A 26,532-nucleotide genomic window follows, 5' to 3' on the forward strand; every position below is an offset into this window, starting at 1 on the left:
CGATCTGGTTTAGGTGCAGACCATTAAATGCAAGATTATTTGATGTGAACAATGTAATCTGAGCTGTTGAGGAAGACATACTGTCCTAGTTACAGCTTATATCATGCATTAAAATAATTCCTTTCTGATGGGAGAGGTAGAAACTTGCATTTTTCACTGAAATTATCTATTTGGAAATTATTTAAATTTCGGAGTATGTGAAACCAATTCATCAGTAAATCTTTCCACATTCCTGAGACAGTTGTAGTTTCAAGTTAAAACTTTTAATCCTGACTTTGAAATCTTACTATACAATAAAATAAAAACTGACATGTTTTCCTGCTCAGTCTTCTGAAAGTGTAGGCTCTCTGATCTGATTCAAAATGTGCTTTTAGTTTAGTGATTATGGTTATAATTAAGGGACTAATTAGAAAAACTGTAGTTATAAAGTATAAACATGGCAATCGTAATATTTCTCAGAGCAAACTGGAGAATCTGTATGCAAGCTGAATGTTTTTGCATACTTGCAGTACATGAGATACGGTATAGTTGGTGTTTACTTTAAAGAAAAAAAAACAGTTAATCATTCTTAAGAATTTGCATCATGCATCAAGACCCACAGCAAAACTGAAGACCGGTGATATTTTTTCATCTCCCCTAACTTTGTTGTTCCTACTTGAAACTAGTTGTGTAGGCTACCAGTAGAGGCTAGACTGGTCACATTGCACCCAAGGAGGTGATGAAATCTTTATCCTTGGAGATTCTGAGACTTTAGACAAGGCCCTGAGCAACCCCATCAAAGTCGGCTCTACTTTGAGCAAGGGTTGGACCAGGTGACCTTCAGAGGTCTCTTCCGATCTAAATTACTCTGTTATAGTCGGGGGGAGCGTGGGGAAGAATTTTATTTCTGTGAAAGTAAGGCTGATACTTCTGATTTTCTTTGCTAAGAAAACATAAGTAAACAGTCAACACCAAACAGCATTAAAAAAGGAGTCCACAATCACGGGAATGAGTCATAAAGTCATGTAACAGTACATAAATGAATAATACAATTGTGGATGATAATCTGCTATGTATATACATTAAAAAATATGCAAACAAACCTGCAAGCAATGGCATTGCATGTGGATGTAGTTTGTCTACCTCTGAGGTTTTTTTGGTATATGGGAAGCTGTATTTTATATAGTAGTAAATGCAAGTACGTGTTATAATTCTGTTTGTGTCAAGAGTTTATAGATTGACCTTTTCCAAATTGTGACAGTGCAGTTATCCACATGGAAAATGATAAAATATGGTGTTACTTGAAGTAAGGTATTTGTGGGTTTCTTTCAAGACCAGTAGAACAACATAGCTATTGTCAAATATGAATAAATTTTTTACTGCTTGGTTTTCTCTCTTCTGTTCCTATTTATGTATAAATTTAATTGTGATGATCAGTATATTGGGTATACAGTATTTAGGTTGAAAAATGCTTGTTATAATAAAGGATGTGTTCATTCTGGGATTTCTGGTGGTGGTGGCTTTTTTTTCTTTTTCCTTTTTGTTCTTAGCTGTTTGTCATTAATAGCGTCAGAATTCTTCCATCATACTTCAGAAAATGCTCAGTAATTTAAAGGATTTAAAAGATTACTGCTGTTACGTTTTTTTTTTGTTTTCTCTTTTCAGGCCTGGCAGCTGCGATTCAGTCATCTTGTGGGCTATGGTGCCAAATACTACTCCTACCTCATGTCTAGGGCCGTTGCCTCCATGGTGTGGAAACAGTGTTTTGCTCAGGACCCATTTGATAGGTAAAACCAGAGAAAATAGTAAGTAGAATGAAGTGTCACACTACTTGCTTCTGGAAAGCATGAAACAAATGAGGCCATGTAGGCTGATGGTCTTTTTTAATGACAGTTAGTTTTTAGCCTTTTTCTTGATTTTAAGAGGATTACAGAGCAGGAAATAACCCCAAAGTGTACTTTGGGACATACTCATTGGTGCAAAAATTTCATGTCGATATTTTGAAATACAGGTGTACCAGTTGGGAGGCACTGAAATCCATATTTAGAGGTAATTAGAGAGCTTGATTTTCATAGGTTCCTAATTACTTGTAATTACCTATTGAAATCAAAAGCAACTGTGGGTATTAAACAAGCTTCATGTCACCGACTTCAAAGCTAAGTATAGCTATCCTACTCATTTTGCTTTGTGAAATTAAAAAGTAAATTGTGACATCACAAGTGTTCCTATACCTTAGGTGAATGTTCAGAGCATTGTAACAGAGCAACTTTTCCCCTTGGAGCAATGAGTGCTAAAATGTTGTTCACAAAATAACTTCTATAAACACAAACACATCTGCATATGTGTAAAATTTGTCCAGTTACTCATAGTATAATTTTAAATGTAATTTGAATTTGAGGAGTCAACATGGAATCAAGGCAGTCATTGTTTCAGGGTGGAAGATTTAATTCCATCTCTGTCTCAGTTCTGCAGAGATCCTAGAAGCAAATATGACTGAAAGCTTAACAGGTTGTGTTTGCAGATCGCTCTAACATCTGTGTTTCTCCAGGGCAATGGGTGAGCGTTATCGTAGAGAGATGCTGGCACATGGTGGTGGAAAAGAGCCCGTACTTATGGTTCAAGGTAGAAAAAAATTACAGCTGTTTTTTTCTCTTGCTCAAGGAAGAAATAATTTAACTGTATTTACCTATTTGATCTTTTTAATTTAATTAAGGTTTTCCTTGGATTTATGAAAGAAAACTTGTTCTTTTACATAGCTAAGTGGACTGGTTGTCAACTTTGTGTCATGGTCAGTAGAGTAGAACTCCTTGTGATACACAGAATAAAAGACACACAGATAGATGAGGTGAAGTGTTGGAAGGTGTAGTATTACAAGGCTATCTAAAGAATTCAGAGTGTCACATACTTAAAGGAAGATAGTTGACACCATTTTTGGATACAAAAAATCATTAACTTTTACATACATGGGTTTCATAATAGATCTGTTTATTTTCTATACAAGAATTTGAACCTGCTTTGGCCATGTAATTTTACCATCATCAAAATAGCTTTGTACTTTGAATATACATGCTCATGAAATGGAAGTCTGAAGACTGTCTTAAAGAAACATGGTTCATTATTCCTCTCAATACCATATTTCCCTTTTGAATCTGGAAAATAACTTTTAAAAAACATTCCTATAGCAAAATTACTATTCTTCATATATTAAAAAAAATGTCAGGAGAATCAAACAAGTTTGAGAAACTGCTGACTTTGTCTCAAATCTGTCAGTGAGATGAGGATAAAGACTTTCATCTGTAATGTTGCAATATTCAAACCAAACAATTTTCCATTAGTGTTGCTATTCCTGATATGAGCTAGTGGGGCATCCTTCAATTTGCTCTGAAATTGTTAATATTAAGGATGAATATTAATTCACTGGCCTCTGATTACTCCAGTTTGAGAGACTGGAAGCTGTGGCTTTTTTTCTACAGATAAGGAAGACAGTGGTAATGTGTGTATTTCATCATGAACTTGGCACAGTTTCATAACTAGAACATTCAGTTCTTTGACCCATCTGTTTATGTTTGAGCCACCTTTGCTCTCCTTAGACTCATCATATATTAAGGAACTATATATTCTCTAGATTAGTCTATTTATATTTCTCATCTACAGGGTTGCTTTTCCTTCAGCATGACTTTGCAAACTTATCTTTCTTTACTGGTCTTCAAGAACCCGTGTTTGTAACCTCAAAAAACTGCATCCCAAGATTGTGGATTAAGTAGTTGTAAGACAGGAATGTACATCTTTACAAGCAAATCCAATTATATTGCAAGTCATATTGTAGACAGAGAAAGAATGTTTTTAAACACCATTTATGCTTATCACGTCTTCTATTTCTGAGATGTATTTTTAATTTTACTGAGCATGGAATCTTCCTGGAATGTCCTAGAGGCTATGCTGAAGTTGCTGGCAGTGTGCTCCCTTGAACTGAATATTATTGGAATGAAGTTTGCAGAATTCATCTCTGGACGAACATATCTATGGAGCTACAGCTGGCTTTCTCCCTTTCATGTGACAGAATGCAGTGGTACATGGTACAATCAGTTTGGGGTTGAGAGTATGCATCAGATATTTTGGATAAAACTTGTTACTGAAATTAACCTGAAAAAGTGGCATCATAGTCCAGGAAATTCCAGGTTTATTTTAAGTTTGAAGGAAATCCAAATATGGTGAAGTATGGCAAGGTACATTGAAAGCACACAAACAAGTTTATCTCTCTTGTAATGCAATAATTAGATCTTTTAGGTGTTTCAATATTCAGAGTCCTCATGTTCATTGTCCTCAATTCATTTAGTGCAAATTCTTCATCAGTGAGCCCTCAGGACCAATGGTGAGTGATGAAGTGATAGGTGTGCAGCTGGCGGTTTGAAGAAGAGAGCCAGCTGTGTGTAAGGAGTAGTTGTGTATACTGCAGGACAGTGAGCTTTGTATTAATGGTAGAATAATGGGATCATTTGTGATGGGACCAAAAAATCATATGTACAATTTGATTTTTCTTTTTTTTTTTGTTTAAATCAGTAAATTCATAATCACTAATCAGAACTGTGTGTCACTTTAAGGTCAGTAGCTGTAGTGCACCTGCTGTTGTGTTTGTTCACATGTAATAGGAGAACCAGACAGCAGTAACTCCTGTGTCTCAGCTTTAGCATGAATAATACTGTTGATAAGAGCACAGACTAATGATTTACAAAAAATGTCAGAAGTTTTCAAGATGTTTTCACAGAGTTACAGAATGACAGAATAGTTGAGGTTGGAAGGGACCTCTGGAGGTCATCTGATCCAACACCCCTGCTCAAGCAGGGCCACTCAGAGCCCAGGACCATGTCCAGGTGGCTTTTGAATATCTCCAAGGGTGGAGACTCCACAACCACCCTGGGCAACCTGTGCCAGTGTTCAGTCACAGTCACAGGGAAAGTGTGTTTCTTGATGTTCAGAGGGAACCTCCTGTGTTTTGGTTTGTGCCCATTGCCTCTGGTCATGTCACTGGGCACCACTGAAGAGAGCCTGGCTCCATCTTCTTTGCACCCTCCTTAATAAGAATAAGATCCCCCTGAGCCTTCTCTTCTCTATGCTGAACAGTTCCAGCTCTCTCAGCCTTTCATCATAGGAGGGATGGTCCAGTCCCTCAGTCATCTCAGTGGCCCTTTGTTGGATTGTTTGCAGTATGTCCATGTCTCTCTTGTGCTGAGGAGCCCAGCGCTGGACACAGCACTGCAGGTGTGGCCTCACCAGTGCTGAGTAGAGGGGAAGGATCACCTCGCTTGTCCTGCTGGCAATACTTTGCCTAATGCAGCCCAGGACGCCATTTGCCTTCTTTGCGGCAAAGGCCTGCTGATGGTGTATGTTAACTTGGTGTCTGCTAGGACCCCCCAGTCCTTTTCTGCAAAGCTGCTTTCTTGCTGGGAGGGCCTCAGCGTATGTTGGTGCCTGGGGTTGTTCCGTTGCAGGTACACCACTTTGCACTTCTCTTTGTTGAACTCTGCCCCATCATCCTAGTCGTTAATGATGATGATAAACAGGAATGGAACCAGTTATTGACCCCTGGGGTACGCCGCTAGTCACTGGCCTCCAACTAGACTTTGTAAAATCTAGGTAGAGAATATCCATGGTCTCCCCTCATCTACCAGGCCAGTTGTTCCATCATATAAGGTTATCAAGTTGGTTAAGCATGACTTGCCCTCGGTGAATCCATGCTGACTATTCCTGATTATTTTTTTGTTGTTCATGAGCCTGGAAATGGTTTCCAGGATTAGCTGCTCCACCACCTTCCTAGGGATTGATAGGAGACTAACCAGCTTGTAGTTCCCTGGGTTGTCCTTCTTGGCTTCTTGAAGATAGGAGTGATATTTTGCTTTTCTTCGCCTTTTGGCACTTCTCCTCGTGGCCAGGATTGATCAAAGATTACTGAGAGTCACTTTGCAGTGCCTTCTGCCTCAGCACTCAGCATCCCATCAGGGCCTATGGGCTTATGTACATCCCAATTGCTTAAGTATTCCCTGATCTGATCCTCTTTCACCAAGGGTACATCTTCCTTGCTTCAAATTATCCTCCTGGCCACTTTTATGTTCTGAATTTCACTTTTATACTCTGAATTTCTTTAATAGTAAATTACTTTAAACAAAGTTTAGAAGATACTCAAAATAATAAAAATAGCCAGAATTCATCAGCAGATTCCTTACTTGTGCATATTGTCACGTTCATCTGTAGACAGTGCAAAACTTAAACAACCATGCTTGAATGACTCCCGGAAAAATGAAATTGAGATGACTCAGCTCTTTTGACAAGTTAATAATTTGATAGCTTGTTTGGGATTATTTGAGGTTAAATCATAGAACTCACATGATGGAAAAGCTTATTATATGTTTATACTTAATTGTTCTTTATTTATTACAAAAATTGAGAATTTAAGGAGAAAAGTAAGAAGAGTTATTTGTTCTCTAATTTGTTTAGGTTCAATCAGCTTCTGACTCCTTTTGCTGCATTTTTTCCTTTTCATTATGGATGTTCCGGAATATTTGATTTCCATTTTTTGTTGGTTTTCATCAGTTGCAGAACTGTGCTCCTATAGCAGATGACCAAACAGATTCCTGATTAAAGACAGATTCCACTAAACTTAAAAGCTTGTTGACTTTACTCTTCTTCAGGGAAACGGTCCAGATTCTGTACTCACTAGTGCCATATTTCAAAAACCTTAAGTTCCGTAGGCTGTTATTTCAGGCATTTTTTTAATATAATGAAATGCGCTTCTACCAAGTCTGACTTCTGGATGCACGTATGTAGCCTCACCTTTGAAGTGCTTCCGTATCTCATTGTGAAGTTATCCATATTCATTGACTGCCTGATAACAGATAACTTCACAAGCGCATTTCATTTATACAGTTTCTTTGTTATGATTTTCTTCTCAGAAGCTATCTATTGTCTGTCTTTTGTGTTTGGATATGACCTTAGCTTTTCATCTTTCTCCCACATGATTCCACAGATGTACTGATTAGGGAAGATAAAGGATCTGACCTGCCATCCAGTGGAGTTACTGACAACATTCCTGTTTGGACTAGTCTTTAATTAGAAAACACAATATGCTTTTGTTGTTTGTTTGTTTGGGTATCATTCTCTTGGCGTTTGTTTCATTTAAAGAAAAAAAAAACCCCACAAAGGCTTTATGAAACCTTTTTTAACGTTTTCTGAAGTGACTGCTTTTACCCCTTTGATAATTTCCAAAATACATAAATAGTCACAAATATGGATAGCATGAGCAATTAAAAAATGAGTGAACAATGTTTTGTCCAGGAGGTTTGCTTTTTTTGTAGAGGAAATACAGTTTGAGAAGAACTTGATTCCTCTGTCATTTTGCATTGGCCACATGGCTCTTTCAGACCCTCTCCTTCCCAGGACTACTTGGCTTTAGGTGTTCCGAATTCCTTTCAAGATATATAAGCCAGGTGTCCCTTCCAGGTCCAGTTGTGTGCTGGTTGCAAGTCTGAACAAGATTCAGCTGTGCACCATCCCTCCCTCTCTCCCTTGGCACTCCCTGACTGGAAAGAAACCCAGTTACATAGGCAGAAAGTGAATTGCAGTGTGAAAAGTAATGTGTTGGATGATCTGGGAACTGAGAGTATGGAACATAACCTGGAGTGCACTTCTGCTGCAGTTTCGATGCAGCCACATTGCCCTTTGGGTCTCTGAAGAAATCCTTGTGCAAAATACATGTGAAGTTGTGTTCCTGATTTGTTAATGCTGTATTAAATTGCAGACAGACATATTCAGTTGTGTGCACACGTGGTAATCAAACCAACGGAATCTGTAAATAAACACACATTTGCTCCAATGTAGTTTGAAAATTTGGTTTTCCATGCCTCAAATTGTACTTTGGAATAATTATGATTTGAAGAGGCTGTAAAAATCTTCAGATAATGATTGTATGTCTCTTTGAAAGTATAAAAAGTATGCATATATCGTAAAAGGTGATGTGAATGGCAACATATGTTAACACAAACTACATGGACACAAAATAATTAGTTTTCCAAAGGGGCAGAGGCCAAATTTTGCCACAGGCTTTATTCTTCTCCCAATTTTCAGTGATTGTAGGTTATAGCTAGCCATCTCTCAAAAGGGTGTGGTTAACCACACTGCTGTAATGTGAAAGAAAACTTCAAAGCGGAGGAGATAAGCTATGCAGTTGCCTTAGGCTTGGGAGAGACTGAGCTGAAATAGAAGTTGGGCTGAATGTATGAAGTGCACTCCTAAGTTTTAAAACTGCAACCATCAGACCTTGTGGACATCTTACTAAATCATTTGGACTGAAGTGCTGAATACTTACAACATATCAAAGCTGATCTTGCTTTGATATATTTTAATGTAGTTTAAGGGGAGACATGACCATTCTTAACACATCTGTGTAGAGTAAGAGGTTAAAACACAGAAATACCATCAGTGCCTGGTTCTTTTGGAGTTGTCTACTCTAAAATCTGTAGTTACTTATTTCAAAAGGACATGATCATTTTAGTACAGTAGGAGTTCTTCAGCAACGTATTCAGTTACTCTTCATCTTTCCCTTGCAAAAGCAAATTCTGCTAGTGTCTGCTTTTGATGTCAGTGATGGGAAAATAGCAATGCAGTAGACCACTAATGCAAGAAATCTGAAATCTGTTTGTATTATCAAAAGTTGGAACTACTGGGTAGGGGGTCATTTGACATCACTATTGCCAGAACAATTTTGAATTCTCCTACATATTTAAAACAAATCATGTGGAGTCTAAATGAATGCAATTTGTAACAAGTTTTGAGTGAGATTTGGTAAGACTGTATTCAGCTGCACTAAAATACATCCAACTGTACTGTAGTGAATTATGTTTCTTTTATTTGTTTTGTAATATCCAGGGTTGGAATGTTTTTGTTATGATTTGCCATTTTTATGTAAGAGGGAAATTAAATCTACTTGAAGATTATCCCAGCATCAGTCTCTTCCCCCTAGTCATTATACTGTTAGCTTTTCTTCTTTTGCAACATATTGATAATCATAGTTTTAAGAATTGTCCACAGCAGAATAAATGTTAGTGTGTCAAAAGAGTTGGCTAAACATTATCTGGGCTGGCTGTTTTTTTATAAAGTCAGTACTGGAAGGGGGTTTTTGTATTTTGGGGGTTGGGGAGTGGTGGTTATGTCTACTGTGGCCATCTTTATCTGCTGTCTATGCCACATTACAGTCATCCCATCATATTGATATCTGATAGAAAAGTGCATACTGGCTGTAGAAAAATGGTTCTTTTATAGAACCACATCTTAAAAACTGGAAGGAGGAATAATTTCACCAACTTGAGATTTTTATACCTCAGCTAGTCATCTAGGTTTCCTTTCTGGGATACAGGGAAAAGTAGGTTCTTCATAGGTACAACTCATCATAAAGTAAGACCTCTGAGTGGCACCCATGAAAGTCTTCCTACTGTTCAGTCTCTAGAGATAGAGCCAGTTAGTTCAGATGTAAATGTCTGAAGCAAAATGAGGCCAAAAAAAGGCAAAATTAATTGCACTGTTGGGACTGGACTGTTCCATCTGAGTTTAAGATGAAGCTCCAGTACTCACACCTGACAGTACATGTTCCAGTGGGTTGCCATCCATGTCACCTTCTTAAGGCATTCTCTCTACTTCTGAGAAAACTGCAGGAAAATAATTTTAAACTGGAGTTTAAACTGGAATTTTTACAAGGTTGTTAGGGAGCAAATAGGTATGTCTCCAGCCAGCCCACTCAGAAACCTGAGAGAGGGAGACTGCAAGAGGCCATGGCTCTTTGGGGAGGTTACATTAGTAGCTGGTATCTGAACCCATCTGTTTCTCAGCCCAGCATATAGCAACCCATTTTTCATTGTGAACTAGAAGTAGTTCAGTTCAGCAGTTTTACTAGCATTAGAGTAGATGACAAGTTTACCCAGTATTTGGAAATACTAATTCTGTTCTCTTTCATTTTGAAAATAGCTTGATGCAAACTTCATTTAACAGCATTTCAGTCAACCTATATATATTTGTTTTCCTTTTAGTGCTCAGAATTAATCTATTGGCAGTTTGTGTTTACCCTTGCAACATGTTTAAATCAGATTGAAATGGGATTCTCTGAGGTCTTGGCAAGAAATTTCTCTCTTGGTTGCTCACACAAAATTACCTCGAGCTGGTCTGTTTCCTGGTGTGTTTTGAATCATTGTGTATAGTAAAAGATTCCGGTCTTTTAGCAGCATGCAATTATAATTTCTACTGAAAGCAAATATTGTTGAGGATGTGAAAGAATATAAAATTATGTTCAGTAGGTACGCCTATCAGAAAGGGTAGAACAAGGTTATATTTACATTGGCAGTTGTCAGAAAGAACAGATCACTTCAAAGAAGTACGAAGATTAAATTTTACATTATTTGGCAGCTACACTGTTTTTTTTTCTGGTACAAGTAATGGAGTAAATTTCCATATATAATCTTGAAAATGTTAATAACAGTGAAAAGACCAACATTAATGTAATGTTTAGTACAAAGAAACATCTGAAAATAATTTACAGGATATATTCTCATGCTTTCTAAAAACTGGGATTCTGGGGAAGAAGGTATGAGATTTTTAGTTGGTCTGCTTATAGAATTACCTGACAAAGTACTTGAGTATGATTCTTCATTATGCTAATTTCCCTGTCTGTTATTCTGTAGCCATATTCTACAGTTAACATAGGCACTAATTAAAATTCTTAAAAGGTAAGTCTTAAAAATTCTTAAAAAGTCTTAAGTTCTTAACAGATAAGGTAAAAAAGCAAAACTAAAACTGCAGTGCATTGAAAATGACACTGTCATGCATTGTGATACATTTTAGAGTTATCTGTACTCTAACTACTAAATTAAATGCTTTTAAGGTGTGTAACACTATGAGAAAATATGTTGGTTTTTTCTGGCTCTATCATACCTGACACTCGGCAGATAAGGGTTGAGATACCCATTCAATCACTGATTTATTCCAGTCATTTGGAAATGACTGAGTCTATGGTTACACTGCTTTAAAATGAATATAATTCCTTGCTTAAGCAAGACTGTAATGATAAAAATCAGTTCACAGTTTTGAAACTTGTCAGTTCTGTGATAACATGTAACAAGTAGCTTGAAGAAATTAAATAATCCCTATACACTATAACTGCATTTATTTCTTGACAAAGAAACATGATAGCTGTTTCGGTCATATTGTGACATTAAAAGTTAGTTAGCAATAAAAATAATTACTGACAAAGCTTTCAAGGTCATAGTATTCTTGCTAAGAGCCTGTTGTCTTGGTTTTATAGGTATGCTTCAGAAATCACCTTCAGTTGAAGATTTTGTGGATGCCCTTGTTTCAGACTTAGACCAGGACTTCGAAACATTTATCATGGACTCATGAAAATGTTCAACAGAACTGAATTCCTTTATGGAAGATTGCATACAACTTAATAATTGTGGATAAAATATTGTTGTGACTGGTTTTGCTTCTTGATGAACACTTGTAAAAGTTGGAATATTCATGTTAATGGAACAGTAATAAATACTTTCATGGCACCACCTGGTTTCATTTATGAAGATGGTGGCTTTCCATTGCATAGGAGCTTAAGCATGAAATTTGAGAGAACAAATCCTCTAGCATGTACTGTTAGAGAATTTGATCTTGTAGGAACAGCTGGTTAAATGGGAATTGAACTCATCCTCAGGCAGAGTGGAGTGGTGTGGATGGTCTTTTGGCATGCACATTGGATTCAGTATTGGGACATACCTGTCAAGTGTCATGACCCAGAACTGTTTGCATGGGTCTTTCTCACATGCTCATGGATATCCTTTAAACTTGTTTGACCCTGTTCTTTGCAGGAATTCTGCATTTGGAAGAAGCAAATTGTGTCTGCAACTGAGAGGGGAAATTGGAAAGAAAGACGAAGTGGAAAACTGGGAATTGTATTTGAGATGGGGAACAGAAAGATGGGAGAAGAGAAACATACAAGTCATACAAGTAGGTGGTGGAAAATGTTAAGGTGTGGAGGAAGGAGTTAGCTTGCAACACAAAAAGAGACAAAAGAGTAAAATAGGTACCCCACAAATGTTTCCTAGTGGAGGATAATATAGAAAGTAGTCACACTCTTGTAGCTGTGATGATCCAATGGGTATATGTGTGGCCACATTTGTAAGTAAAAGCAGTATCTTTTGTTATACAGAGCTATTGACCAGGTCTTCTTTGGGTTTGGAACAGAAGTAGCAATCTTTAAAGCTAAATACAAAAGATGGACAGTTCATTCTATCAGGTGCGTAAAATGTTTGGGAGGAGGAATGGAATTTACAAGGTGCCATAAAACTGGTGTTGCTATTGAATTAGTAGTTTTTATCCAACAGTGTTAGAATTTTAGTTCCTAGGCTTATATTTTGGAGGTCTTTCACTGAGCTTCAGTGCTCGTGGGTCAGGAACAGTGCAGTTGTTTTCTGAGGATTATTCTCCCATTAACTGGGCCCTTTTGTCCTTTTATCTATTATCTGGGTGTGTTTGGTTTATTGTGTAGTGGTGGTTTAGTTTTGCCCATGTTACTTTAAGGGCTTTACTGGATGAAGTATATCACATTTCGGTGAAGATGGATTTGCGGGCATTTTGATGATTCCATAATAAAAGACACTTCCCTGGGGCCCAGGTGAGAGATGTTACTAGGAAGCTCCCTGGTCTGGTTCAGCCCACTGATTACTACCCACTGTTGGTCATGCTGGTTGGCAACAATGAGGTTGCACAAAGGAATCTAAAAGCAATTAAAAGGGACTTCAGAGCGCTGAGGGGACTCATTGATGGAGCAGGAGCACAGGCAGTGTTTTCATCAATCCCTTCAGTGGCAGGGAGGAATACTGAAAGGAACAGGAAAACACACCTGGTTAACACGTGGCTCAGAGACTGGTGCAGTCAGCGGAATTTTGGGTTTTTTGACCATGGGGCGGTTTACACAGCACCGGGCCACCTCGCAGCAGATGGAGTTCAACTATCTCCAGGGGGGAAAAGGATTCTTGCTTATGAGTGGCAGGCCTCATCGAGAGGGCTTTAAACTAGATTTGAAGGGGAAAGGGGATAAAACCAGGCTCACTAGAGATGAGCCTAGGGGTGGCATGCTGGAGTTGGGGGTGAAATTGATAGCCCAGTTCAAGTCCATCTACACCAATGCACACAGCGTGGGCAGCAAACAGGAGGAGTTGGAAGCCATTGTACAGCGGGACAGCTATGACTTGGTTGCCATCACAGAAACATGGTGGGATGACTGTCATGACTGGAGCGCTGCAATGGATGGCTACAAGCTCTTCAGAAGGGATAGGCAAGGAAGGAGAGGCAGTGAGGTGGCTCTGTATGTTAGGGAGTGTTTTGACTGTACAGAACTCAACAATTGTGATGACAAAGTCGAGTGCTTATGGATAAGATTGAGGGGGAAGGCCAACGAGGCAGATATCCTGCTGGGAGTCTGTTATAGACCACCCAACCAGGATAAAGAGGCAGATGAAACATTCTGTAAGCGACTGGCAGAAATCTCGCAATCGCTGGCCCTTGTTCTTGTGGGGGACTTCAATCTACCTGACATCTGCTGGAAGTATAACACAGCAGAGAGGAAACAGTCTAGGAGGTTTTTGGAGTGTGTGGAAGATAACTTCCTGACACAGCTGGTAAGGGAGCCCACCAGGGGAGGTGCCTTGCTTGACCTGCTGTTTACAAACAGAGAAGGACTGGTAGGAGATGTGGTTGGAGGCTGTCTTAAGCTTACCGTCCATGACATGATAGGATTCTCAATTCTGAGTGAAGTAAGGAGGGGGTTCAGCAAAACTGCTACCATGGACTTCCCAAGGGCAGACTTCAGCCTTTTCAGGTCACTGGTTGAGAGAGTCCCTTGGGAGACAGTCCTGAAGGACAAAAGGGTCCAGGAAGGCTGGACAGTCTTCAGGAAGGAAATCTTAAGGGCGCAGGAGCAGGTGGTCTCCATGTGCCATAAGACGAGCTGGCGGGGAAGACAACTGGCCCGGCTGAACAGGGAGCTCTTGCTGGGACTCGGCAGGAGGGGAAAAAGGAGAGTTTGTCACTTTTGGAAGAGGGGGAAGGCAACTCAAGAAGAGTACAAGGATCTTGTTAGGTCATGCAGAGACAAAATTAGAAAGGCAAAAAACCAGCTAGAACTCGATCCATGTCCCTTACAACCATGGTTGTAAGGGACAACAAAAAATGTTCTTACAAATATATTAACAAAAAGGCAAGGAGAATCTCCATCCATTATTGGATGCAGGGGGGAACATTGTCACCAAGGATGAGGATAAGGCTGAGGTATTTCATGTCACCTTTGCCTCAGTATTTACTATCCAGACTAGGTATCCTCAGGGTATTCATCCCCCTGAGCTGGAAGACAGGGATGGAGGGCAAAATAAATTCCCCGTAATGCAGGAGGAAGCAGTTAAGGACCTGCTATACCACCTGGACACTCGCAAGTCTATGGGGCCTGATGGGATCCACCCAAGAGTATTGAGTATTGAGAGAGTTGGCAGAGGAGCTTGCCAAGCCACTCTCCATCATTTATCAGCAGTCCTGGTTAACAGGGGAGGTGCCAGATGACTGGAGGCTTGCCAATGTGGCGCCCATCTACAAGAAGGGTCAGAAGGAGGATCCGGGAACTACAGGCCTGTCAGCCTGACCTCTGTACCGGGGAAGATCATGGAGCGGTTCATCTTGAGGGTGCTCACAGGACATGTGCAGGACAACCAAGGGATCAGGCCCAGCCAGCATAGGTTCATGAAAGGCAGGTCCTGCTTGACTGACCTGATCTCCTTCTATGACCAGGTGACCCGCCTAGTGGATGAGGGAAAGGCTGTGGATGTTGTCTACCTGGACTTTACTAAAGCCTTTGACAGCGTCTCCCACAGCATTCTCCTGGAGAAACTGGCAGCTCATGGCTTAGATAGGTTTACTCTTTGCTGGGTAAAGAACTGGCTGGGTGGCCGAGCCCAGAGAGTTGTGGTGAATGGTGTTAAATCCGGCTGGCAGCCGGTCACAAGCGGTGTTCCCCAGGGCTCGGTTCTGGGGCCAATCTTGTTCAATCTCTTTATCAATGATCTGGATGAGGGGATCGAGTGCTCCCTCAGTAAGTTTGCAGACGACACCAAATTGGGTGGGAGTGTTGATCTGCTGGAGGGTAGGAGGGCTCTGCAGAGGGATCTGGACAGGCTGGATCGATGGGCAGAGGACAACTGTATGAGGTTTAATAAGGCCAAGTGCAGGGTCTTGCACTTTGGCCACAACAACCCCATGCAACGCTACAGGCTTGGGGAGGAGTGACTGGAAAGCTGATGAGTAGAAAAAGACCTGGGAGTTCTGGTCGACAGCCAGCTGAATATGAGCTGGCTGTGTGCCCAGGTGGCCAAGAAGGCCAACAGCGTCCTGGCCTGTATCAGAAATAGTGTGGCCAGCAGGAGTAGGGAAGTGATTGTGCCCCTGTACTCGGCCCTGGTGAGGCCACAGCTTGAATACTGTGTTCAGTTTTGGGCCCCTCACTACAAGAAGGATGTTGAGTTGCTGGGGTGTGTCTAGAGAAGGGCAACGAAGCTGGTGAAGGGCCTAGAGCACAAGTCTGATGAGCAGTGACTGAGGCAACTGGGGTTGTTCATTCTGGAGGAGGCTGAGGGGAGACCTGATCACTCTGTACAAGGCCCTGAAAGGGGGTTGTGGTGACGAGGGTGTTGGTCTCTTCTCCCAAGTAACTAGTGATAGGACAAGAGGAAGTGGCCTCAAGTTGCACCAGGGTAGGTTTAGACTAGATATTAAGAAACACTTCTTTACTGAGAGCGGAACATTAGAACAGGCTGCCCAGGGAGGTGGTGGAGTCACCATCTCTGGAAGTATTCAAAAAACATGCGGACATGGCACCAGGATATGGTTTAGTGGGCATGGTGGTGTTGGGTTGACGATTGGACCTGATGATCTTGGAGGTCTTTTCTAACCTTACTGATTCTGTGATTCTGTAATATTTTGACAAACTTTGCTGCTGAGGGACAACCTGAATCTGTTCCCTGCATGTTTGTTCACATAGTTTCCTTTTAATGATGAGTGGACGAGTGTTGGGGAGCTGTTTTAAGTACTGGAAGGCCTGTCGGGGAGGACAAAAGTCATTCAAAACAAAGATGCATTTCCAGGATAGGCTGTAGCAGTTTAAGGTTGCACATTACATAGTGCGTGATAAACAAAGGAAACATTATCAGTGGGGTTTTATTTTTCACTGGAATAAATTATGAAATGGCATTTGAGTGGCTATTTAAAAAAAAAAAGTGATGCATTTTTCTCTAGCGTAATGGCCTTGTCTTTTAAAGGTCCTCTGTAGGTTGTTGCAAAAGGTATTGTAAGTGTCCTGCTCAGTGCAAGTGCAGTGAAGGAAGCAAGAGAGGAAGAGAACTAAGGCTGAGAGATGAGGGCAAATAGCTGTGAGAGAAGCATCCGAAGAATAAAGATTAAAAACACTCAACCAGAAAAAGTGAAAGTTTGGGAAGGGATAAATAAGAGTAAGAGCTGATTGGATGATTGGGCCCTGTCTTTTTTTAGCAGAATTTGTTCTATTGGGTATTTTTTGATATTTTACCCTATTTTTTCACTTTGTTTTTGCATGGTGGGAATTCGTCTTGTATGAATAGCACTGCCATTTTATTAGAACTGTGTTTAGACATTTTTAGATATGAAATGTTTTGATTAAACAATAGCAGGCATATTTTCAGGCATGTACCACAACCAGGCTTCTGTGTTGTACGTCTGAATGGTTACGTTCTGTATCTGCAGCTGGTCCCTACGAGGAAAGAATGAATGGTTTCACTGAACTAACTAGGTGGGTATTTTGCTGTAAGTTAACTGATTAAAAAAACCCACAGAAATGAAACAAATTTGAGTTTAGGTGTGAGTAAAAGCGCATTGTGAAGATGGCAAGTTCTCAGAAGGATACAATAGCTCATGGACATAGATTTAACAACCCCCTTTAGAGTATTTAATGGAAGTATGTTTTAGGGGGAATTCAAGGGTATTGCTAAGGGAGCCTTGTGTTGTTTGTTGCCTGTTTTTTGTACTGGAGCAAGCTACCAATAATGTTTTTCTGGCGTTGGCACATGTTGAAAGATTCATTGTGACAAAAAGAACTCAGCAGAAGGAAATCCTAGTGCTGACACAGCCCTGGGAGCACTGCGGTAAAGAAGATACAGCATCATAATTGGCAGAATAAGCAGAGCATTGAAAATTAAGAAATTGCCTCTCGGTTTTAATTTGAAAGAAATTCAAGCAACGTTGGTTCTAGAATGTAGATACTTTATCAAAATACACGTAGTAGTCACTGGTTTGGCTGCTATTACTTCCTTAATTCACTGTGTCATTTGATTCTTCTGTCTTTTCCAGTTTTTATCAGAGTGGCATCTAACATCATCTTCCTAATACTTAAATCAGATATAGACAAAAAAAGGAATAAAATCTTGTCTTTTGCCAGAGCACAGTGGACTTGAGCTTATTGTCACAGATTAGCTCTTGGGACATTTGAAAAAGATGGGAGCTGGCAGAAAAATAAATATAACTCAGAACGACAGCTTCAGGTTTTTTTGTGAAGAAACTCTGTTGACTGCACTAATTTTTGTTTTATGAAATAACCTTTGAGGATTGAACAGTAGACATGATTAAGCCTCTTGAGAACGTATTATATCACCACTACGATTCTTACTACAGAAAGGGAAATATTATTCTAAATTATTTTTTCTTCTTTTTTGGTAGTTTCTAAAAATGCTTCCAGCTGTTCAAATGTCTAATGCTTTTTCCTTTCTTTTTATCTTTTTGAGAGACTTTTATTTTCCAGCAAATATGTGTACTTTCAGTAATGTGAGACCTCTCTTGTGACCAGCAGTGTAACTCTTCTTAAATGTAAAAACCACTGTAATCCTTTTCCAGCATTCCATATTTTCCCACTGGGGCTGCTGAACCAGCTATCCAAAAGTTGGTTTTATAATACTGTAACTCAGCATCATGCTTTTAATCTGAAATTGTACTATGTTTTGGATTTTAGCTGCTCTAGAAAATAAGTTCTGAGCATCTTCAGAAGAAATTACACTCTTATGCAATCCTGAAACAATCACACATGATTAAGACATATCAGAAAAACACACGTGGATTATGTTTGATAGTCTGAGGTGTCAGCTCTGCTTTTTTCACATTTGATGTGATTATTTCTCTGATTCACTTAAGATGGACTGAAATATCGCTTAATCATTGCTTTCTGGTGACATAAATGCAGCTGGTGCTGCATGAGTTCTCTAAGTGCCTTACCAGCAAAGGTAAGAGGAGCAGAGGGCAGCAGTTAAGTGGAGAAGGCAGGGAAGAGAAGGGAAATAGGGCAAGGAAGACTTGAATATAGATTAGAACCTAGGCATGAAAAAGGGTTGATACAGAAGCAAAATGACCTTTGAGTTACAAACCTGGGGAGGGTTTTCTTTCCAAAGCAAGAAGTCTACAATGGAAATTACAGCACTGTCAGTAACAGAAAAGGCACAGGTGTTGAAAAATACTTCTGCTCTTGTCGTCAGTGGAAAGCCAGATGGAAGAATTTATATCATATGTTGATAAAATACTTTCTAATTCTAAAGATGTTAAATAGGAACTTGTAGAGTGGGTCAGACTTAAATGAGTGTGCAAAAATTAAAAATAGATATATGTCAAAATAATGGAGCTTAATATCATAGATGATACTAAGACAGAAATGTAAGGGATAGATCATTGTAACACAGTAATATTGATGGCTCAGAAAATACACATTTCAGTTTATCAGAAAATTAAAATATCTTAGTTGTGATACAGAAGCAGAAATTTGAAAGGTTGAACATCGGTCTGACAAGTGTTGAACAAAAGTTGGTAGCTGAAGGTTGAAATTAGACAAATTTTTAGTTTATTTTTTGACAGCAAGGACAACTGAGCACTGGAATACATGTGAAGGATGGTGCTGGGGTTGACTGATCAGCACTAGAAGTGTACATAAAAATGGGACTATTTTCTCAAAAATAAGCCCTAGTTCAGCTTAATTCAGAGAAGCCTTAGTTACACTAGGCAACAGCCATCTTCTCTGGTCTTACAAGCTATGAATGAAGAGGGTGTCTTTGGAAGGAGGTTTTGCTATGATGGTAGCACGTCCACGCTCGCTGGGTGACGGTCCTGCTGACGGCTTCATGGCTACGGAAGGATTCGTGAGTGGAGGGCTGGAAAAGCGGCGTGAGCCAGAATGCCTCCTCTGCTTGCTGTTAAGTGGGAGGCAGCGTGCATCTGCTATGCCGGGTCACTTCTGGGCAAAGCACTGGAGATTCTCTGTTCCCAGAGCCAAGGATTTATTTACGTACTGTTGAGAATGAGTTCAAGGGAGTGCTTTATCCTGGCAAGTTTGCAGTATAGCAAAAGGGGAATATTACATTAAAATAGAAGACTTAAAGAACTTGAGAGTTGAAAATGTGCGATTGCAGAAAGCAAGCACATGGATTTCCCTGGGAGAAGGACCGTGGGAGAACAGCTAGTGTGCTCGGGGAGGAGAGGGAAGGAGATAAAAGATAAGGAAGTATAAATCAGCACCAGCAGGACTGCCTGTCTGCCCTTCTGATCTTCCCCAGGCTGAGATTTGTTTGCCTTTTAAGTCATCTGCGGCTGCTCTTCCAACAGATGGCTCTTTAAACGGAGCGCCGCGGCACGCCGGAGCTGCGCACTTGTAGGAAATCATTACGGCTTGTTGTTCGGAGGAAGTATCCAAAAAATCTGTTAAAGACAAAATACTTAAATTGGAAACGAAGTGCCGATAAAGATCTGACAGGATGACTGGTTGGTGCTCTGCTGGTGTGTAGATTTAAAAACACAGAGGAAAGAGGGTGCGATGCCGCTTGCCAGGCAGTTGCCTATGAGCCTGTAGCCTCTAAGGCAACTTGTAGATGGCTAAAGCTTGCCATTCCAGCTGCCTTCGCGCTTGATGAAAAGAAACGGGTGCCTTCAAAATGGGACATATCCTACCTGTCTTAGGGTGGGATGAACCAGCTCTTGCACTTGCCTTTTGTTGCTCCAGTAACTATAGAGAGAGCACAGACAGCTGGAATGGAAGCGTCAGGAATCCTGTTTAAAGTTGGAACACCGCAAAGCACCAAACTTACTCTTTTTTTTGGCATTACCTTTTTTCAATAGTCAAATGCCACCATCGTTCACTTTTTCTGACTGTCATATGTGACTGAATTTATATGTTAATGACAGTTTCATGTAGCTCAATATTAAAATAGTTGCAGAAGATGCTTTTAATTAATCTTCAGAACATCTTGGGTTTTAGGAAGTGGCTTTTGGCAGTCGTCTCTCCGACTCCTTACAGCCCCCTCACTTTACTCCTTAGACATGTCCAAATGCCCCCCTCTGCTCTTACAGCTGCAGTGGAGCATGACCCAAGGGGGTAGGAGGAGGCAAAGGGTGATTTGGGCTGTGACTCTGACCTGTGGTTGTGATCATGTCAGAGGAAAATCAAAACGGCAGCATGGTAGGTTCTTCCCACCCTGCCCACAGCTGCTACTGGCACGTGCCCACAGAGCCTGAAGTGCATCTCGCGCTTGAACAGCGTTTCTCACCCACCTTCCCTGTGCCGCAGGAGATGAGTGTTTGGAGAGCTGGGCCTCGGGGAAACGCCCGGAGCGTGACCCACCGGGAAGGCGAAGCATTTCCAAGGCAGGGAAAGTTGGGATGGACGAGCCCCTTTAGGTTGCGTGCCACGGGACAGCTGCTCTCAGCAGGCAGCTGCACCTCAGGAATAACAGTAATTTATCAAGGAGGTGTTTTAATATTGGCTTGTCCCTTAAGCACAGTCAGAAGCCTGTGTTTGACTGATGTTTGCAGCATCCCTTATTGTAAGGGCTGGCAAGTTCATCGAGCCCCGCTAGAACACTCACAATGGGTTAGCAGGGCAGTTGTTAGAAATTAAGTCTGTTTATTAACAGTACCCTTCAGAAGCAGTCACAAGGGCTCACTCATAGCCTACTTTCAGTGCTCAAAATACATATGAAAGAAAAAATGTTCATAAAGTCAGAACGTGTTGCTGGTGTCACGTAGTGCACGCTCCTACCAACCCCACTTTTCTTCCTCATGACGGTGGAATCCAGTTAACTCACTTTGCAGCCCTCCCTACGGAGCCAAATCCTCATCCAGGATAAATTTCCATAGCTCAAATGAAGTTATTAAAGACCTATGTTATTTATACCTGTTGAGCATTTTCCCCAAGGTCATTCGACAGCTGTTCCAGCTCCTGGTAGCTGAGCCGCGGCATCTGCCGCGGAGACAGCTTACTGATGGCCTGCGAGGAAATGGGTGTCTTCAGCTTTGAACAGCTGATAATGCTGGACTGCAGAAGCGATCACGTTTCTTCACATGGTTTTTAGAAACAAATAAGGCAGCAAAATTGCCTTGAATGTCTTGGCTTACAATGCTTCTCTTGACATACAGATGTGCTCAGTTGTCTACACTTTAGTTCCCAGAAGAATACAGTTATAACAAAATCATTTTATAAGAGAGCCCTCGGGGAATACAAGTGATACAGCAAATTTTATAACATACTAAAGCTTCTATAAAACTAATTATGTATTATCAAAATGATTCATGCTAGCCATAAGTAAGTCCCATTCATTACAAACAAAGCGTTGAAATTACTGTTCGCTGTCTCTTAACATCTGCACAAATAGCATGCACGGTCGCGATGGGGTTGAAAAAGGAATCCCCTCAGCATTGGAGATCTAATTGCGTGCTGCAAGGAAGAGACAATACTATTAGGATCTGTGACCCAGCTTGGCTGTCAGAGACCAGGTAAGTTGTGATCAGTTCCCATTTCTCACCATCCTGGCCAATTTTCTTATTTTCCCGTAAGTTTAATTTGTTGTCTTGCCCTGATGCCTGTCCAACGAACGCAATCCTTCATGCCCTGAGAAGTGCCATGTGTCTGTAGTTACTGCTTTTGCTGAAACTATTTAACATCGAAGGCCTTTTGCAAAACAGTGCTGACTTGCTGGTGGTGTTTTCCTTAAGTAGGGATTTAGATAACTTGTTCTACTTAATCAAATTAGTTATCTTTGATTCAATCTGGTGTTTAAGCCAAATTCCCAAGACAAGGTGGTTTTAGTAGTTTGTTCAGTTTGTACTCTCTGTTTTCCAACAAAATCTGCTTTTATTTTTTTCTTTCTTTGGTTTCTGACAGTCTCAAATGTGCGTGAAAAACTGATGTAGGCTGGCTGAGTAGAGGGAAATAGCTAATTTGACATTCAATTTCTTACTTTGTCTGCGAGCTATTCAGTTTTCCACGCCTTTTGGTCTGTCAGAACTATCTGTTCAGTGGGTCTGAAGCCAGTGCCTCACTGGCTTTACTCTGATTTTTTTTTCTTTTTCCCCAATTTGTGTTTTTTTCTCATCCCATCTTGCATCTCCAACTTTATCTGTTTCATGTGGCAAAAAAAGACATTTCACAAACTAAAATGGTCAGTAAAAGGTAAACTCTTTATAACTTGTTCTCTGTGTGTCAGGACCCTTTGTGCCAACGGAAAACGCTTCAGATCCCAATCACTGCACCCTACGCAACAGGTCACTTCAGTGTAACCCCTTCAGAAGTACAGGACTTGTTTAAATAAACCAAACCCTTGAGTGTTTCTCCTGTTTTTTTCATTACTCACCTAGGTTTTTAGGCTGGAGGGATGAGTCTGTGCACCTCATATTGACGTCACGAGTGGGGAAGGTCACTGTCTGAGCTCATGCTGTCCTCTGCCAGAAGGTCCTTTGGTGCTCCAGCTCTGGGTGGAAGATCCATCAGTCAACCAAGGGACACGCACATGTACGTTTTATTAGCCCTGGTCCTCTGAAAAAGTGTTTAAGAGCCAAAGCTAGTGTGGTGCTTCTGCGATTTCGAGAGACTTTGTTACAAGTCAGAGCTGCCCAGACAGCTTATTTATTTATCAAAACCTGAAACAGCAGTCGCAGTATGTACGCGGAAATGGGAGACATACGAAGTTGGAGCTGGTGGTTTGGCTGATGTCCCAGAATTTTATTTTATGTCCCCCTAAATATTGGGGCAAATGATGGGGTGGGTGAATAGTTTTGGTTTTCTGTGTACTGGAGAAAAGTCCTCATTATGCCAAATCATCTAAGCCAGCATTGGGCCCTTGCTTTTATACTGCTGCTGCTCCTCACCACCCTCCACTGACCTGAAACCTGTATTTTATTGATCTTTTACGTTAGGTTCAAATGTGTTTTCTTTGTTTTCTTTCGGAATGCATTCAGAGAAGGATTTGAATTCTTCCAACCTGGGAATACCCTGGTGGCAGGAAACCTCCCAGATAAATTAACCCCATTTACGCTGACTTACCCTACAGAGGAATCCCATCGGGATTTGGGGTGCTGCTCTCCAGCACGAGACACAAACCCTGGCTCTGAGGGCAACTCATTCTCCCACATTTTGGTTGCTTTTTTCTACCTACGCCGTAAATCCTGCCCCCTCCTGTGCATCATTATGTGTGCAAATACAATCAGAAAAGTAGGCAAGTGTCCAGCAGGGCCAACGTGCATCTGTCTGTAATCTCTCTCTGCATCAGTACTGCCCTAATGCTGTAAATGCTATTAAAAAAAATTAAACAAGCAATGTACAGTATATCAAAGACATTTTAACTGGTGATCTGATTTCCAGAAATGCTGGGGGCATTTAGTTCAGAAGTATGGCAGAAAACTAGGAGGTTGGTGTCTTAGGTGGTGTAATGGGGCTTCAGAGGGCCCTGGTGTTCCACTTGGAAGGGTTTGGATTTTAACAGTGAGAATATTGCATTGAGTGCTTGCGTGACTTGGGAGCCTCAAGAGCTGCTAATGCCCAAGTCACGTCTTCAGATGGGACTTTGAAAAACGCTACCTGAGGTCATGAGCTCGAGTATGTCTTTAGAAGTCAGAGTATATAACCATTTGCTCCTTGGGACAGAACCATTGTAGACACAGTGGCCATCACACCCGCATTGTTTTAGCTGCTCTTGTAGCACCTTCCTGTGACTTGTTGACAGTCCCAAGGTATTCCTGAACTCAAAACTTGTCTTGGTATTTGCTTGCCCTTCCCACACTTTGCCTGGCTGTTGTGTGCATGTGAACCTCCTAAATATAGGAAAGAATGCAAAGGATAAGGAGTTGCAGACACACTTTGTGGATGCGCCCTGGGTGAGCAGCTGGGCTGGCTGCAGAACACTGCAAGCATGCTGTGGTTCACATTGGACCATCCCAGAGCAGACTGGGAACAGGACGCGTCCCATCTATCAGACAACGCACACAGCAGATGAGTACGAATGTGTCTAGTAGGATCCAAGTTTCTCCTTCCCGAATCCCCAAGAAGGCAGCGTTTTGCTGCCAACCTACGTTGCTTGTCCAAAGGCTGGCTGCCAGCACGCTGCCAATCGGCTGCCAGCGCCACCGGCGGGATTGAAAAGCTGTGGTTTCAGCTGTGGAGGCAGCTGACAAATTACTGTCCATAGATGAATCTCTGTGCAATTGAAATATGAATAAACCAGATCGCAGTGGAAGGAGGCACTGGATCTGGCAGTGACCACTGTTTGGAAGAGAGTAGGTGTTAATATGCCCAGAGGTCATTTGGGGCAATTAATAGTCCTGTAACATCCCTTGGCAGGGTACATGGCAGCCAAACTGGTATTTTCTTACTGTTAAGGAGCACTGGGGTGTTTGGCAGCAGCTGTGGCCTCCATGTCTTGCTCCACTTTCAGGGTCGTCACCAGTGGGGCTGCTGAAATGCCATCCCTCCTGCAGGGGCTGGAAGATGTTCATAAGAAGCTGGGCATTGGCAAGATGGAGGGAATGAAGTTGTCAATAATCAGTGGCTTTTCAAGGAGGGGGCTGTACTGATGGGTTGGCTTGGCTCCTGCGTGGTGGAGGCTGGACCCGCTCTCACTGCTCAGCACCACAGCCGTAGCATTAATACCACGTGCGTATACATCTTCCATGGTTTTTCCTGTTGGCCTGAGCCTGGTATGCCTCTACTCTGTCTCCCAAAACCCACGCAGAGGTCCCATAGGAGGGATGCTCAGCACGGGGCCCATTGACCTGCTGCGTCCTGACCAGTGGCATCGGATGGTCCTCCAAAACAGCCCTTCCCCGATCCCATCTTCAGGCTGTGCATGGATGCTTTTGGTGGTCATGTTGCTTGTCAGTCCAACATGACAGAAACCCAGGCGATGAAATGGTGAAAGTCAGGTGTGGAAAACCAGCTGCTGGGGAGCTGGAGGGAAAGTGGCTGGAGCAGCACCATGCTGAAAGCCCTGGGCATGGACAGGTGAGGGAAGAGGAGAACCAAAACATGCACTGTTTTAGGGCCAAATGGGCTAAAGTAGGGTGAGGGGGTGGCTTTGCAGATGCCAGGTTCAAAAAGTTTTGAAGTTTCGAACCTGAAGCCAAGTTCAAGCCGGCGCGGCAGGGAGTGAGGCTGGGGGTTGGAGTGAGGACAGAAAAGGGAGAAGCATGCATGAAATGCTTGTGTCATGACATGGCCTTGAGATGAGAGCTAGAAAGGTGCGCTGGAAACAAAGCTAAGGTAAGATCCATCTAGGAAAGTCCCCATCCCAGCTTTTTCTTTGAATGTGTCATATCACAGCTTCATTACCTTCAAGGTAAATCTGCAAAATGCTTCTGTGAACCCCCCTGCAAAGTCCATGTGTATCTTTAATTTATGTTTATCTTTAATTTATCTTTTAATTAACAAAAATCCATGTTTATCTTTAATTTCCACAGCTGGCTGTTGGAAACCTAGGTTATTTCACAAGGAGAAGTGTGTCTTTGGGGGAGTTTCCTAGTCTCTGGATATGCTCTTGAGCTGGTCAGAGGTGTAGAAAAGGCATCCAAACACTTCTAGAGGGAGACATAATAAATGAAATCGATTTATAAATTTATTATAATGTCAAATAAAAATATATCTGGATAGTGAAAATGGTGCAAGATTCTGAGGTGAGCATCCTTCTTCGCAGTAACTACGACATACCAAATGATAAGTGTTTTTGTCTTGCTCAGCTGGAAGTTTACAGTATTTAAATTATAATTACAGGGCTGAACTGTTCGCTGCAGGCCAGTGTAGTGGGATCGGCCAGCAAAGGAGTAGGTACTTAGAGGTCTATTACAGCAAGCTGGTCCCAGTGGAGACACCGTGGCCATGGCCACCATGCTTGCTGCAGGCATGCACTCAAGTGCACTCCCTCAGCCGCCTTTCTGAATTCGGGCATCATGAAGTGTGTCCTTATGAGTTGGTTTGATCTAAAATGTGTACAGCACAGCTGTGTTCATTCAAAAAGGAAAAGTATCTTCAGCTCTAAGGAGGGAATTAAACCATGCTGAGGCCAGCCAAGAAAACGTTGAGATCTTTTACTTTGGCTGGAAACATGTAAATCACCTGCATACCTGAGTCAGACTTACTTAAAACCCGCTTTCAGAAGC

General features: G+C 41.4%; 1 protein-coding gene across 1 annotated transcript in view; it reads left to right on the top strand.

Moving 5' to 3' along the window:
* MIPEP (mitochondrial intermediate peptidase) overlaps nt 1-11,415 on the top strand; it is a gene marked incomplete at both ends in the record, with an annotated part of 79,868 nt that extends 68,453 nt beyond the window's left edge. The window contains 3 exons of the mRNA XM_082005750.1: nt 1,645-1,766; nt 2,528-2,601; nt 11,321-11,415. Coding sequence (XP_081861876.1) covers nt 1,645-1,766; nt 2,528-2,601; nt 11,321-11,415 — 291 coding nt within the window. The remainder of the gene's footprint in view (nt 1-1,644; nt 1,767-2,527; nt 2,602-11,320) is intronic.
* Nucleotides 11,416-26,532: the final 15,117 nt, after the last annotated feature.

The sequence above is a fragment of the Phaethon aethereus genome (assembly GCF_964289735.1).
Source record: "Phaethon aethereus genome assembly, chromosome: 1".
NCBI classification, from domain to species: domain Eukaryota; kingdom Metazoa; phylum Chordata; class Aves; order Phaethontiformes; family Phaethontidae; genus Phaethon; species Phaethon aethereus.